General features: G+C 37.9%; 1 protein-coding gene and 1 long non-coding RNA gene across 4 annotated transcripts in view; both read right to left on the bottom strand.

The window, feature by feature from the left end:
* Window positions 1–11,212, bottom strand: part of mllt10 (MLLT10 histone lysine methyltransferase DOT1L cofactor) — a 64,465-nt gene extending 53,253 nt beyond the window's left edge. Inside the window, exons 1-3 of one of the 2 annotated variants that reach the window (XM_072688816.1) lie at window positions 10,606–11,212; window positions 6,648–6,727; window positions 2,688–2,742 (exon numbers count right to left, since the gene is read on the bottom strand). In XM_072688816.1, coding sequence (XP_072544917.1) covers window positions 2,688–2,742; window positions 6,648–6,727; window positions 10,606–10,744 — 274 coding nt within the window. In that variant the 5' untranslated portion in view covers window positions 10,745–11,212. The remainder of the gene's footprint in view (window positions 1–2,687; window positions 2,743–6,647; window positions 6,728–10,605) is intronic. The other variant, XM_072688817.1, reaches the window with a different exon arrangement.
* A 629-nt stretch (window positions 11,213–11,841) lies between these two features.
* Window positions 11,842–16,974, bottom strand: LOC140563019 (uncharacterized). 2 transcript variants are annotated; one of them, XR_011980261.1, is made up of 3 exons: window positions 16,940–16,974; window positions 12,779–12,866; window positions 11,842–12,076 (listed from the first exon to the last, which is right to left on the bottom strand). It is a non-coding gene; the product is annotated as an uncharacterized lncRNA (long non-coding RNA). The 2 variants fall into 2 exon arrangements; XR_011980267.1 differs by lacking the exon at window positions 16,940–16,974 and adding an exon at window positions 15,927–16,124.

The following is a 16,974-nucleotide window of genomic DNA, read 5'->3' as shown; positions in this document are numbered from 1 at the left end:
TATTTTAGCAAGGAAGAATAATTTCAAACACAAACGAAGCTTTGTTTCATCTGAGAAATCTGCCATTTTAGATATTAATATAGATATAATAAATATAAATATGTAAATATTAAACAATTTGCTTGTACAAATTTCCTGTACAAATTTACAAATTTCAATTATCAATAAATATTAGCAAAACTATCAGGTGGCCCAAATTAACTAACAGAGGTCCAAATTCTGGAAGGATCGTGGAAAATAGCACTCATTTTCCACAGAGTTAAATGAATAAGAATAACAATAAAATATCATAACGGAAGTAGATAACTTTCTACCAACCAACCACAAATATGTAATAGATGACTATGCCATTTTATTTCTTTATTCACTTCGTTTGTATTAAAAAATAATTTTAAAAAAAGGAACTTTAGAACGGTAGTGAATATCACACAACCTTACGTCTCTACTGAACTTCTAAGGAGTTAACCTAAATTTTTAACAGTAACACTGACACTCACAGATTATTTCGTTTTCTACAGGTCTCTGCAAAATGAAGAAGGGGGGAGTGAAGAAGATTACATGGTGTGAAATGACCAAAACATAAGCCCGAAGTGAACTGATGTTTCCCTCATGGCCGTTTAACAGCTTTCTCCACTACAAAGGGGGCATGGTCCTGCAGATGCATGTCCCAGGCAATGTTTACAGTCTCGGGCTTGCCCCTGCCGTGAACCCGGGCTATGAAGAGGAGAAGTCCCCTCGCAGCCCCACAATGACCCCGGCAAGACCGCCCCATCATAAAAACGAGGGGAGATAAACACACATGTTCACCCCTCCCATTTTTACGCGCAAAAATAAGCTGCAACGAACCACAGAGTGTGTGTGTGTATGTGTATGTGTGTGTGTGTGTGTGTGTGTGTGTGTGTGGGGGGGGGGGGGGGGGTCAAACCCACAAGTCCAAGTTAATAACGTTAATCACATTCAGAGGAATCCGTGTTGGTTTAACTAAAGAGCTAGCCTAAAGCGATTTCATTACCAAAACCTCTCTCAAAATACATTTTGGGTTTTAGACGGACCTGAAATCTTTAGATGTTTAAAGCACTGCTGCTACTATTCACACTTGGTGTGTCATAATTTCTATGGATTATCTTGCGGTACAAAACGATCTGGAATGTATTACGGCAGTTACGCCACAGTTCGAGTTTTGATACTTATTACATTTTTAGACAACAAATACACAAAAACTGATCAACAGGAAAGCTCCATCACATGGAGAAGAAAACTGCTCTATAAGTAAGCGCCTTAAGTAAGAAGCCTTACAGTTTGTCCACAGTTCTTTCGACAGGCTGGAGCGATACTTAAATAGTACCGTTATTGGGACATACTGGCATCTTAGCTGATCACATTGTGTAGTAAAAGAAGTGAACCAAGTGTGGAGAAATAGTAATTAAACAATTAGAGTTTAAAAAAAAAAAAAAAAAGGCCAAACACTAGAGGCCTCAGTGTACTTCTTGCAGAGACTGTGTGTTGGAAGTGTGCACAATATATATCAAATTTCAGCATAGTCAATGAGTAAATAGTCACATTGCAGGACATGCAATGCCATGTAAGGCAAATTTAATTAAATGTAGCAACTTTTTTGCAGCTTGATGTGGAAAATCAGAACCAGGTGAATTTATCTTTTACAACATATCTACCAGAGGTGAATGATATTTGGCCAATATCAGTCATTTTACTTCAATCCCTATACACAGAGTGCATTCTTAATATCGTGACATGTAGTCTTACTGACTTCTGGTGAAAGCTTTGTGTGGCAGAAAGTATACCCAACAGGTGACTTAACCAAAGCAAAAGCCCTGCAAGAGTTATTCAAAGATTTCAAAATGGGAAATAATAAACGGATTTATCAGTACCAAAAACATCTGACATTAGATGGCTTGATCAGTATTCAGGATTAATTCACAAAAATCAGCGCCACTGAAAATCACCTTTCCAGTTGAAGCAGCTCATGTTCACCCACAGAACAGAAAACAACGTACAGCCTTCTAGTCCTTGTTTTCATATGCAAACAAACCTCCCACCCCCCATGTTGAAAAATGGTTTGACCCCGTTGTGTGTTGAGTTAAATCTAGTCAAATGTTTGTTGGTAAGCGACTGCAACACAATTCAAAGCAGGAGAATCTTACAAAGAGAGTAAGAATCTTAATTCATTAAAAAAAAATTCCCTTGGGTCGAGAAAGAAGATTAAATGTAGAAGTGCAAACGATGTAAATGTAGCCTCAAAAAGGAACAAAACGGCGTCTAAGTAGTGAAAGTGTACTTTAAATGTTCACTACATTTAAAAACAATAGATAAAAGATACAAATTAAAATAGATTAAAATAAGAGTGTATAGATGCCAGTGAAACTTGATATGGACAGTTTGGATCCCCAAACATAAAGGTACTAACAGTACCACCCCAACAGAAGTTTGGTACTACTATTAGAGAGGGGGGGAGGAAAAATAATTAAATGCATCTGCAGTTTGTAAGGATGAATAAACCAATAAAAACAAAGCAGAATTTCTTGAAATAAAATGCTGTGACACACACTTGGCTTTTCTAATTTAATTTACCATTTTATGCGGTTTTCTGCAGAACTACCCTTCAGAACATGTTTCCAAAAAGCAACACCGCACAGAGCCCTCACATACAGAAACATAAGAAGCATTACCTCCATTATCTGTCCTTTTCAGAGCTCCGTCTTTGTGGGGGCACAGCTCACATCTCTGAAATAGGAAAAGACACAGCATTAAGCTATCTGTTAATCAAACAGGTTGTTATCTGGCTATGCCTACTGCATGAATAAAGAGACTAAAGGGCCTACATCACATAATATGTTTCCTGTTCAACTTTACTAACCAATAACCAACATTTCATCCAACAGTCAAGTGCATCATTTCGTAAGGCTTTATGTTCAGTTTTAGTGCAAATTACTGCAAAAATATTTCTTAATGGAAAACATTTGGTCCCAATTTTTTTTCTTTTATGCATTTTTGTTGCCAATAATAATTGGCACAGAAAGTCATTGGAATATAATTGGAATATATTTAAAAATTGTTTAAAAATTAGAGGATGAACATCAAATTGAAATAAAATCTAAAGAATACATCTAATTGTAACCACATTAATGCAGATCAGGTCATTTTCTTCCCCACTCGCACTTAGAGATGTTAAGTTATTTAAAGGTTCCTGATGTTGGCATTTTTATTTATGAGCATCCTCTAGAAATGAAGAAATATGCACAAATCAGAGTCAAGGGGTTATAAGGAAGATAAAAAGTTTGAAGGTAGAACACATCAGCTGCTAATTATCAAGCGTTGGTTTAATGAACAGGCAACATGCTTGTTAAGTGGATAGTCCCATTAAAAAAATAAAATATATATAAAATACTTAAACATACATTTTCTTCTGAATACATTCAGCTACTAAGTTGTACCCATTGCTGACACACATGTGCAAATGCACACACACAGCTTGTTTAATGCCAGATGTGGGCTAGATGGATACAAAGCCCCCCCCAAAGCAAATTTCCATTACAAATCTCCATAAAGCCCATTTTACAGTGTGTACCAGCAGACACACATGAAGTGATTGCACTGCAAGGGAGTTGAAGGGAGCTGAACGATCAGAACATCAGTCAGACTCTATTATAAGATACTGAACATGGTACAGGTTGTTTTGGGGGGTTGCTTTTTGTTTTTTTTGCTACCAAACACAAAGATCGGAGTGATAGACAATTCTTAGCAAAAAAATCTTGGATGGGGGGGCGATAAAAAGCTGAATCAGAATCTTTAAATTCTAAAATCCTAAATCCTCAAAGGCATCACGAAATGAAGACGAAGAGACAAGCATGATCATGTGGTTTACCACAGGATGCAAACCACGTGTAAGCTTCAACAACAACAAAATGGCGAAGTATGTACTGAGAATGGTACTGCTAGAACCTACTTTGAAACACGGAGGCATTGGCACGTACATCAGCAGATAACGATCCATATCAGCAGAATTCAGATCATTGCTTAAAAATTGCTATAAGACATGTTTCGATTAATTTAGTTTTAATTTCTATATTTTACAAAAGGCTTCAATCACTGATATGTATATGAAAAAGCCCAGAAACCCCATATTGGTGCACCCCTAGATGCAGTATACATGCAGCAGGCCTGGCCATTGGGATGATGTACTCAGATATTAGCACTGATTGACAATTAACACAATGAGAATGATCAATAACCTAACCTAACAAGGAAATCACAATAATTCGTTTTAGGCATCACCCAGGTCTTGAAAGCATTTCACCTTGGCCAAAACATACCTCTGATTGCCTGTTTTTTCAAACCATTTTGAAGTCGAGGACACAGATACATAAAATGAGGAGCAACTGATTACTCAAATTAAAAACTTCCTGCAGACTTTAGTTCCAACACTAATCAACTCCACCTGATCTCATTTCTGCCTTCAGTGTTTAATTAGCTGAATGTGGTGTATTATATTTGGTATGGAGGAGTTGGTGACCACTAGGCCACGCTGCCCAAGTTGGCCCAGGAGAATATTCAATTCTGCCCACCCTAACCCATCCCAACATTTTTGGCCTTGTTTAGAACATATTAAATTCTTATTTTCTGTTTTAAATTGTATTTTAAGATATAATATAACATTTTGAGACTAAACATTTGAAAACATCCTAGAAAAGATTAAATGTATTTTGGCTTCAGGAAAAATTACAGTCTATGTGACAGTAATCCGACATGAATCACCAAAGGGACGTGAAAATGATGGAAAAGGACGGTAGTGTTTGGTATTCCATAACAGCAAGCTAATCCTTGTTTACAAACAAGAAAATGTGTTAAGTCACAACTTCCTGCCAAGATCACAGTAAACCCGTAGTTTGTTTTATGAATCTGCCTTTCCAGAATTTGCAAACTAATCATTAGAATTGTATTTAGACTGTACAGATTGTCCAATCCAAGTCCACTGATCCAACACCACATAATGTATAACTGTGGCCCTGTGGTTCCTATATGATTTAGCCAATGTAGATGTAAATTACATCTGACATTCTGACTGCCCAATTACTTACAGATTGACATACGGTCAACCAAAGTAATCAAATCTGTATGGAAGCAGTTATTGCGGTCACTTTGCAATTACTAGCCCTCTAAGTCTAAACATAACAGTTGAATTGCATCTACTTTTTCTAATCATTTAAATGTAAAGCTTCCATCCTGTAAAATGCCCAAAGCCCACTAATTATCACACATTACAGCAGACTTAACAAATTAGCTACATACAAGATTAACAGTATGGAACCGGTTTTAGAATAAAAAACAGGAAAATATAAGGGAAGATAACGCATTTAATAATAATAATAATTAAAAAAAAATAATACATACAGCACACCTAATATTTAGTTAAATGTCCCTCAGCAAGTTGCCCCTTAACCTAGGGATTGGCAATATGATGATACATTGTGTTAGTGATATACAATATGCTTTACCAAGCATGTCGTGGATACTGTTTATTAAACACTAATCAACCGCAGGTTTAGTTACAAACAGTAATTAGACTGGTTTAAATTGGATAAAGTGCAGCAGATATAAAAATCACTGTACTCAGTAAGGGAGAAGTTTTGAATAGTAGTTCTAAAGATTCTGTCACTTCTGATGCATGTTGTCTGCAGTCACTTGTATATTGTCACAATAAATAGTGTAGTAAAAAATGTCGATCAATATTGCAACATAATATTTTTTACCATGTTGTCTATGCCTACCTTGACCAGACACTTACTGAAAGTCATAAAGCCATAAACAAGCTTCTGGCACAATTCCGTAAGGATATTTGACCACTCTTAACGTTTTAACCATCAAGCTGATGGTTTGAGGTTATGCTAAAGAATTCTGAGGTCACAGAATGCGACACTACCACCACCATGCTTAACAGTAGGTACAGCGTTCTAGGGGTTCAGTGCCTCAATTCTATTCCTACAAACGTACCTCTGGCCATGGAAACTTTTACCCAGAAGGCTTTCTGTTTGTGTGTGTTGTCAATTCTGGAGCAGATACTTCTGTCTTGGACGGCAGCTTCTCAGTCCATAATAACATAAAACATGGTTGACTGACACTGGTGTTCCAGTCGCTGCCAGTTCAGGCCTGTGCATTGGAGGTTTATGAGTTGTTTCTGACCTTTCGGACCATATTCCTCCAAGCTGAAAGCTGCCATAGTGGCACCCTCTCCCAATAACGTGCACCTACACACAGCCATTTGAAGTAAAGATTTTGGAATCTGCAGCTGATTAGAAATGACTTGGAGACATTTCCGACTTTCTGTAAAGCTATGATCATCCTTCTCAAATCTGCACTGAGCTTCCACTGATTGCTGTCAAACAATCATGATCACTAACAAAGTTAACAGACAGGTGGGAATTTTCAACACCACTACAAAATTTGTATATATTTGACAATGCATATATCATTTTGACCCACATACAAACATAGGCTTGTGCACAAACTTCTGTCTTTTTTTCCTATATAAAAGATGTAGGCTATGTTGCACAAGCAGAAAAGAACAGTCCAAAGAAAGAACTGTAAACAGAATAAAGTTGTGTGAACAGTCTTAATTAGGTCAAACTTACCACCCTGGCAGCTCGCTCCTGAGATTCACATTTCCTGCAGAACCAGGGACCAGTAGGGACTTGGACAATTCCATAACAAGCTAGAATGGGGGAAAAAATGAAGGCAGTTAATATAACCAGGAAATCAGGCCCAAATAAACAAGTTCTGACTTCATGCTAAACTGGTTTAACTGCAGTTTTTTGCCACCCCTGAGCTGACGCAAGTATTTTAGTAATCAGCTGCTCCGATACATAATATTATAGATAATACAATCAAACAGTACATGTAAAGCATGCAAGTCCACAATAAAAAAAGTAGTTTGTGAATATATGACTCTGATTTGATACATTTTGACGTCTGCCTATTTGTAGCATATTTAATAGTATGATCACATGCGAACACCACTTTTTTTTAAACTATTCATACAAAATAACCATTTTCCAGCATTTCAGATTTCAGTACGAGGTCATACTCCATATGAAAGCAGCTGCTCCTTTCGCTCAGTTCTGAACCTTTTCTGCTAATGCTGGTTATGAACACACAGCAAAGGAGGGTCAGAAAAGCAGAACATATCTGCCTTTGTGACTTGTGACATGCAAGGGAATCAGAATCAGAAATACCTTATTGCTCACAGGAGGGAAATTACAGTGGTGCAAAGTGGTAAAAGTATATTTTGCAGCTGAAAATGTAGTGCAAAAGTGGAGCATGCTCACTTTTCACATTCTCATGTTTATACTGAAGTCAAAACATTGGGTCAGCAGATGCCAGTTTTAATTCTCCGGTTTGCAAGTGTCTCACACTTATCTTTCCTTTTAGTTATATTATGAGAACATGCCTTAGAGCTGCATGTTATGTATAATACCAGTTTATTACACCTCTAGGATAGTTTATATAGCCAACAATTAATCCATAAAAGCTTGCCTCTATCAGTGTTGATGTCAATAACAACATTATTTCACCCAATAATGCAAGGTACACCAAAAGACTCATCTTTTCTGCAACAACTAGTTTAAACTATCAAATTCTACAAATCACTACATCACTGTACAGACTTATGACAGCAAGGCTACTCCTACTTAAATGACTTAAATGTCTTACATGCCTGATTAATTCTGATGCATTTCAATTGCATCTCTTTAAAATGAATATTTCACCATACTGTAAGCAAGAACCAGACGATGACCGCCGCAACAACAGAATTGTGATTTCGATACTGATATAAAATGTGTAAACACATCTTGGCGTGTCGATTACATCTAATCTTGGAATAGACTAGATTATATAAATAATCTTGGAATTAGTTTCAATAATGAAAGTCCATCAGAATTCATTGTAGTCTAAGCTTCCCTTTGCTGTTTACCTACTAATATCAGTAGAATTATAGTACTGAACACACTGCAGTTAACGGTCAGACCATGGAAAACATGGTACAAACAAATACTAAATAAAAATAAAAAGAGAAAGAGGGGACACCAGTATCTTATGGGCTCTGTATCATGGATATAACACCAATTATATATTAAAACTATTACTAAAATATCGCTGCAACTGTAAAGCAATATCACAGACTTAATACAATGCGAAATTGGCAAAGCCCAGCACTAATTTCGCTCCACAGTGTAATTGTGCTCATATTGAAAGACAATAAAAGCCATTAGACTTGACGATATTCTTCTTTTTTGGAGTTCAATGAACACATCAGCTTCAAATAGCAGCCACATCTCTCTGATGCAGACACTTTATGGGGAAAAAATTAAAATAATGTAACAAAGCAGTTTTTGGCATCCTGTTAACTGCAGTGTGTGTACTGAGGGAATCTGACTGTTTTGCAAGAACCGTTCAAACTACACAAAACTAAATAAGCTTTTTTTTTCAGAAAATCTGTTTCTATGGTTAAATGGTTACAATTCTGACATCATGCATCATACTGAGGTCAACGCTATTCCCACTTCATGTCCAACCTAAATTTCTCTCTGACCACAATGAGAAAATAAATGAATAAACATATTTTTTAAATCAGCACTATCACACACGGTGGTAAACACTCTTCAAACCCATGTTCTGTGTACCTTTTTTCTGAACATCACTAAATTATGAGGTTGTTAAGGAGTCAAAATATGAATATCGCTACATGCAGGCTAATGCCCCACTGACACAGGCATGTTTGTATCCATCTAAAAAAAAAAAAAAAAAAAAAAAAAAAAAAGAGGTTCTGGGTTCGTGATTCGATATTCTGAACAAAAAAATGGATCCAGGTTACTGTGTGATCTACTAACGAGAGAAAGTTCAGAGAGGGGATCAGTGCAACACATAACCTTAACATGATGACGTGGAGTGCTGGCTGTTTGCAAACTTGCATGCTGAAATGTAAATGTAAAATATCAGCAAGCAACAGCAGCAGGCATCGAAGGACATGGCCTGACACCTCTGTACACTAAGCAAGATTTAGAAAGCATGGGTTCATTAACTTGATCAATGCTAACTAATGTGACATATTTGGATTATACCGCTGGACTGGATTTTAGTAACAGAGCGCAGCACGACCCATAACCTTTCTACACGCATTACCATCGTAAAGGAAAAGCCACTGACAAAAAGGTTCAAGACACATTGATCAATTATCCAATATACTGTTAACATTAACTTACTGATGTTTCACAACCTGATTTTAACTCACTTAAGTACATAACATAACCGTGTGATTATCTTAATAAAGTGTCCACCGCAGTCCAAAAGCTTCCTGACATCCATTATAATTAGAGAGTTCAGCTACTTTAAGGCCCACAGATTTGCTGACACACGTGTATATCGTCCATCACTGATTTTTAGAAGAGGATGCTCTGCAGCAGCCACACATGCCACATGTGAGCTAGAGGGGTATATATTTCTAGAGGGATGGAGCTTCATCCAGTACCTCTGGAATGAGTTGCAGGGGCACAACTTCTCAGCCACCATCAGTACCTGACCTCACTGATGCTCTCATGGGGCTGAATACAGTCAAATCCTCCCAACACCTACTTTAAATCCTTCCCAGAAAAGCAAAAACGGTTACTGCTTTAAAGAGAGATGGGTCCATACTAAACCCCCTTGTTTTCAGAGAGAACAAATGAGGTGTCTACAGACTTTTGGACACACACACACACACACACACACGTTGCGGTTAGTGCATCAGATAAGTGGGCCAGGACAGGCTGACGGGCGTTAGCTAAACACTAATGCTGTAATTGTGTTGAGGGTAACAAGCCGTGAAACCACGAATATCACAATACAACACTCGTAACCGTCCCACTTCACTGCTACGATAAGAAAATGGCTAACTGGAGCTAAGCTGCTACACATCCCGCTCAGCTACAGCCCACATCCTGTATTAGCCGAGGAGCTTAGCGACTTAGCTAGCTGTAGCGCTACCACGTAGCTAGCTAGCACGCTAATAAGTAAGTAAGTAGGGCGCCGATAACAGTCAATATTCCCCACGTAAATCGCTAGCTAGCTACATTTACAGTTGAGTTTAGGGGCAAGACAGTCCTGTACTAACACTCTGAACTGTACCAATCTTTAATTCAGCATCGAGAACTGAAATAAAACTGTAAACAGTTTAATCTGGCCGGTGTAGCAGGGTAGGCTAATCAATGTTAGCTAGCTAGCTAGCAATGTGTTGTAACGTTTAAACCGAGATGGGCACGAAAGGTATAGCTGTGATATTTTGTAGTGGACATACGTCCAAAAATCATGTGCACAAACATGTTAGTGTTAAACCAGAATTAAAAAAAAAAAAAAAAAACGACACCGTGTCAGTTAGCTAGCTAGCTACTATAGCTAGTGTAGTGCAGCAGGAGCCAGCTTTGGCAGAGTTAGTTAGCTAGCTAGCTTAAGCTTTAGCTAATTAGCTAGCACGTTTCGCACGCAAGACATCGAGCACAGGCACCTCCAGTGTGATTAAACATCAGCAGTGTGATTTACTTAGAGAAGGGGGTTTACCTTGATGCACGGCGACGTTGCAGCCGTGTCCGTCGCAGTAAACCAGTGGGTTTTCGGCCCAGCCTCTCTCATCTGAGCAAACGCAGCAGCCTCCAATCATCTCCTTCATATTATTCACCAAGAAGTCGCTGGACACCATCTACAAGAGGAGAAAACGGTCGCGTAAAAAAGCAGCAAGACAACGGGCCGATCGCCGATCAGATCGCGTCTTCGCCTCTCCGCGGTCGCCGGTATCTAAGTCCCATTCCGATGAAAAGCCATTTTCGACCCAGGCTGACAGCCGAGAACGCTGTTTGATTTTATATTTTTATTATTGTTGTTGTTCAACGCTGGGAAAAGCCTAAAGGTTCTGGCGAAGTGAGCGGCGCTTGTGCGCATGCGCCGACCAGCCAAAGAGCGCACGGCTGATTGGCTCCAGCATGAGGGCTCTGCTGAAGCTGCTGCTAACGCTAATGTCCCCGGATAGGCTGTCCTACCAGCTAGCACTGCTAGTGCAGCAAGTTTTCCTTAGTTAGTTTATTTCGTTAGGGGTTTATTCTAATGTGTGTTCAGGATTCAGTAGTTCTACTACAGCATGCCCTGTAAGTACATACACTTACAGTGTAGGAGGGGAGGGGCTTAACAGTGTATACGACAGCAAGGTTGAGCAGGAGGCTGGCAGCGTTGAGTGAGTTTGAAGTGACAGGAAGCAGCAACTGAAACAGACAGACTGTGATATTGCATTACACTTATTGAGGGCTACCATATCTTAGTAGCTACATAACACCAGAGGGGTCCGTGAGCTGATGTACACTTTCATATGACACACAAGAAATTTATTCTGTAAATAAAATCTAAAAATAACTCTTCATTTCAAGGACAGTGATGGCTCCAGTGAGACTGGTTGTAGGGACAACACTGACAGTACACCAGAATGTAATCATCAATCTGTTTGGAAGGTTCTGGCAAACAAGGGCTTTATTCTGGTTACAAAGAACCAGCAAAACAAAAAGTCTTCATTTTCAAAACAGAACAGTGAGTCTGGACAATGTCAGTTCAGCAGATTGTGAAAAACTAAGATCCACACTCCAATCAAATAAACAGGATGCCTAATGAGCCCATCATCTGAACTGTTTAGTTGAATTTATACAATGAATCTTTTTGGGGGGGGGGGGGGGTTGTTTGTTTGTTTTTTTGTTGTTGTTTTTTTTACACAGAAAGGGGTCCCTGGCTGCAAAAGTTTAAGATAACCCTGGAATATCATCAGTCAAAAAAAGAAAAAAAAGAAAAATGTGTCTCCAAAACTGTGTCTATAGGGGGATGGGTGCTTTTGACTATATCAACGGTTTTATGCTAGTAAGAAATAAGTAATACTGTAGTGCTTTTATTGGTCCATCATGACTTTTTTACAAAATCTTAAGAGAAACAGGAATGTGTAGTATTCCAGCCTTGCGCCCAATGATTCCGGGTGGGCTCTGGACCCAGCGCAAACCTGAACAGGAAGAAGTGGAGGAGAAGATGGATGGAATAATGTATAGTAATAACGATATTGCAATATAAAAATGAAGATACAATATGTATATATTGTGCCTGATTTTCTAAGTTAAAAAAAAGACACATCCTTCACACAGAACACACATCTGCACATTTTAGACACAGTTACTGTTTATATACTGTACGTAACCTATTTAAAACCCTATAAAATATCTTTCCTAATATGGTAAATTCTGCAATATTTGAATGTGTTTTCTACTTAAATACTGTTTACTTATTTTCAAGTAGTAAATAAAATCAACACAACATACCATTTAAACCTTGTATATTGGATGGTATTTTAGTCAGTTGCACAAATATCCTTGCATTCGTCGGTTATATTTGGTACAGTGTAAAATGATATAGATATGGATGTGAGGATTCCTCCCAGTACAGTGTAAAATTATACAGTGTTAAATAATGCAATACTGTGTATGGAGTAATACAGTCTATCATGATAACACAATGTAATGCAATACAGACAAGTAATGATATGGTAAGATATGGAACCATATATACTATCGTTTATAAGTAATGAACAATTTGATAATAACAAGTGTGTGTGTGTGTTATATAGTTTGTAGAATAGTGTTATTTAAAAAAATATTCTAATTCATTAGACAATGTATGGTTTATTAAATGATAAATAATATACTGCTACCTTCTAGCAGGAGATTTAATCCCCACTGATTAAATGCGATGAATTCTGAGAGTTCCTTTTCCTTCAGCCTTCGTCTACAGCTATATACCTAACACAGCAATTACACACAACCCTGTTCACCTGAACACAACATTATCATGTGAAACCTCATGCAATTATAACAGAACTATTATACAGAGTCAAACATAGTATTAAAATACTGTTTTAATGCTGCACATTAGCAAACAATTCAATCCAAAACTTTCACTACAATTCTTTGAAGTCTAAGACTTTTGCAAAGAGATTCATTTTTAAAATGATGATTAAGTTGTAAACACTGTGACCAGTCTAACTACTGGTTTCAGTATCAAAATATGTGGGTATCATGACTGCTTTATTTACTAATTACGTGTGTGTGTGTGTGTGTGTGTGTGTGTGTGTTTTACATGATAACATTGCAGGAGAATCGTGCGATTTATTCCACATCATTTTGGAGGTCATTTTGCCTTACACATATAGTGCATATTGTACCCTATCGTACACACACACAAAATAAATATTAATATGTCAACTCACTAAGACATGGTACAACATGCATTATATGCATAAATACCTATACAGAGACACCTCATTTCGACTCACTTCTTGGACACATATAATATAGTACTGACACATATTCAAAACAAATACGACATGAACTGAAGGAAAATGGTCATTTAAGAAACGGGCAATAAACTATTACTTACAGTACAGTACAGGGTGAGATGGACATACTGTGTACAGGGGTGCCGTGTGGTACACAGTCAGATTGTACAATGAAGCAGCTTGGGCAAATATGATTCAAAAGGTTTAAACAACTTTAGAAACTTGGACACACCCACACTAAAGTCAGTAAGGCTATGTTACGCTAAGTGAACAAGGTCACCACGTTGGAGAATTGTTTAACTTTATGAAGAGGAACACTTACAAATCAGGAGGCAACACACACACACACACAAACTTTCTGTCCCTCTCTCTCTCACACACACACAAATACCTGACCAGAGCACAGATGGATCCAAATAACTTATTATTTATATTATAACTTATTATTTATTTATCTTTTAGGAAACATTAAAATGAGTGGAGAGAGGGTGTGTGTGTGTGTGTGTGTGATTGGGGGGTCTACCCTATGCATATCTCTCTCTACATGTTTTATGCAGGAGATTTGTTTATATTTGCCTTAAAACACAGTCTGAACTGAACTGCTATGCCAGTGGTTTCAGGGCTAAATGGCCCAGACCAGAGAACTGGTTGCTGCTGAATTGGCAGGGTCTAGTGTTTACATCCTGTTATTAATTAATAACTATTAACATATTAATTAGTGTTCATTTTTATTTAAACTGGTACAACTCACGTATCATAGATATGTGATAGTTATTATCAAGGACTATCCAGGTTACATCATTCATCAATATTCACCTGCATTGGAGTGCCATTTTAACCCAATTCGTTGCTGATGGTCATGTCACTTATCAATTCTACACATTTTATTATAGACTTAAATATTTATCTATCTTTACCTTTAATGTGCAGATATTTTAGGGATCTGGGAACTTTTCTCCTTATCTGGGCAATAACAATAATACAAAAACTAGTGGATTTACATCACTGGGTTCATTAAATCAATTCCAAAGCTCTCCTCATGGGAGTGCAGTATTATATATATATATATATATATATATATATATATATATATATATATGGATAAATCAGTGATATGGTAAATGACGGAAAAGAAATTATATCACAAAACTGCTTACAGTTGTTCACATACAGTATCTACACTGTGTCCTCAGTTTTAGGTCTATTTTGACATATCTTACTGGGATTCAGCACTATAGAATGCGGGCGCTTCTCTGTGGTGTTAAAGTGGTCAATAGGTTTGGATCAAACTCTAAAGAAATCCTTTTTAATGGCCTATACTTTCACCCCAGCCTTCAGCTTTTTAAGTGAGTAAGTGAGAGTCAATATCAGGCCTGTGTTCTATAAGCACTAAGAAAGCCTGCTGAGCCTACATACAGACTGCAGGTCCAGCTATGTTTTTATAAAAATATAATATTTAACATTTTGTGTAGTTTAATAGTTTTCTTCTGTTATTTACAATGTATACTATACAATATGTATAAATATTTTAAATGGCTACCGATAAATAATATAAATGAAAACAGAAGTGAACATATTGGGCAATAGAAAGCAGGCCTTCTCTATAGGCAACGTGTGTGTGTTTTGTATATGACACATATTCAGCAGCTATCATCAATACATCAATAAACACTCTCGACTTGTTTTGTATAAAAGTCCAGTTTTAAAATCAGAAACTCATCCAGGCTCAATCCTGCCTCGGAGTCAGAGATTAACACTGAAGTCATGTTCAGACTATAAACTCTCAAACAATACAGATTACCATCCTAGTTCTCGCCACACTGCATGGGAGTGATGCTGAAATCATACTGATTTTAATTTGAATTCTGATTCTAAACAAAGAAAAAAAGTACTTTAAAGTACATTTAATGGTTTAGGTATTTTAGTGTTTTTGGAAATTACTATATATTTTTAATGACTCTATTTTGTCTATTTTTTAATTGTGAACTGTGTGTGTGTGTGTGTGTGTGTGTGTGTGTGTGTGTGTGTGTGTGTTTTATTTATTTCTGAATTGTAGGACTAATATGACTGTAAACATTATTAATGTATTTATTTGTCTATCTAACCTAAAATTCTGTGCGTGCATGTGTTTTATTTTATTCTGAATCTTAGGACGATATGAGTGTAAACGTGACTCAGTTATTCATTTATTTATTTAACCAACCTAAAATTCTGTGTGTGTGTGTGTGTGTGTGTGTGTGTGTGTGTGTGTGTGTGTGTGTGTTAACCATCCATTTAAAACAATCATGATGGATGTGTTGAGCTGTATAGTCTAACTGAGCTCGAGGAGTGCCGAACAACCTATTTTGATTGGGCTCAAACTGAGAGGCATGTTCTGTTTTCAGGCCTCAGAGACCCTCAGAGACCCTCAGAGACCAGTTCGTCCAGCCTAGTTCAAATTAAAACAACTGTTCAACATTGTGTGTTTCATGTTTACCTTTCTTCTCAATAAAAGTGTAAAATATAATGTGAGATACAAATTCACCTGCAGACATGCAGATCGGACATGCCAAGAGGTGGTAGCGAGGGTCTGGGTGGACCACTGTCCAAGCTGCAGTGAGCAAGAGGCTGATTTTTGTGACTTTCCCCCTCCGTACTTTCAACCCACTGCGGGTTAACCCCTGTGTAAAGGCTATGAAATTGGGGCTGTTTTCCAAACAACAAGCAAACAAAAAGTAAAAATCTGAGATGCACCACAGAGGCAGGGAGGGGTTAAAGGGGAGTTTGCCTGTGGCACGAGCTCGGTTTGACGCAAGGGCTTGTGGGTAGCGTAGGGGGCACACACACACACACACACACACACATACACACACACAATAGACGTAGACACGACATGGCAGGGTGAAAGGTCACTCCAACCCCCCCACGTTTCAGGTTGCAAGTAATAATGCAGCCATGTGCTGCTGGACGGATCGAAGGAAAACTGCTGTTAATGTTGGGGGGGATAAAAGATCTACTCTGCTTTCTTTCACCAGCGCGTGATGAGAAAACACAGCAAAATAAAGAAGAACAAGAAGAAGATGACGGCCATGATTTGCATGTTCGAATATGTTACAAATTAATATTTTAGACTAAAAATGTAGAGTTTTTTTTTATTATTATTATTATTATTATTATTATTCCCCGCGTATTAAGTTTCGGGCTGATGTGTTTACTGTTAGTAGACCCTCACTAGCATTGACCCCCTCTGCCCTATTGCGAGTTTACCCCCCTCCAGTAAAGTTTAAGCCTCGCGTTTACTTTGTTGACAAACTACTGTGAGTTACAAACTTAGCGAGACAGTTTAAGCGCATTTAACTAGATTTTTAACCAACAAAAAAAAACAGGGCTACATTTCTCGTCTCCAAACGTTTACGCTCGGTTATATTTACGAGTGTAGTGGTGGTTCCCCGCGAGCCCGGGCTGGAGTGTGTCGGTGGAGAAAAGTGCAGTAGGGAAAGCAGCTGGAAACACACGAAGCTCTTTGTTCTGCTTTCGCTCAGAACCGCGTGCTCTTACCTTCCAGAACCGCCCTCATCCCACAGTCCTCACAG

Source organism: Salminus brasiliensis, chromosome 1 (assembly GCF_030463535.1).
Source record: "Salminus brasiliensis chromosome 1, fSalBra1.hap2, whole genome shotgun sequence".
NCBI classification, from domain to species: domain Eukaryota; kingdom Metazoa; phylum Chordata; class Actinopteri; order Characiformes; family Bryconidae; genus Salminus; species Salminus brasiliensis.
Note: the sequence above shows the minus strand (reverse complement) of the source record. Positions and strands in the feature narration are given on the sequence as shown.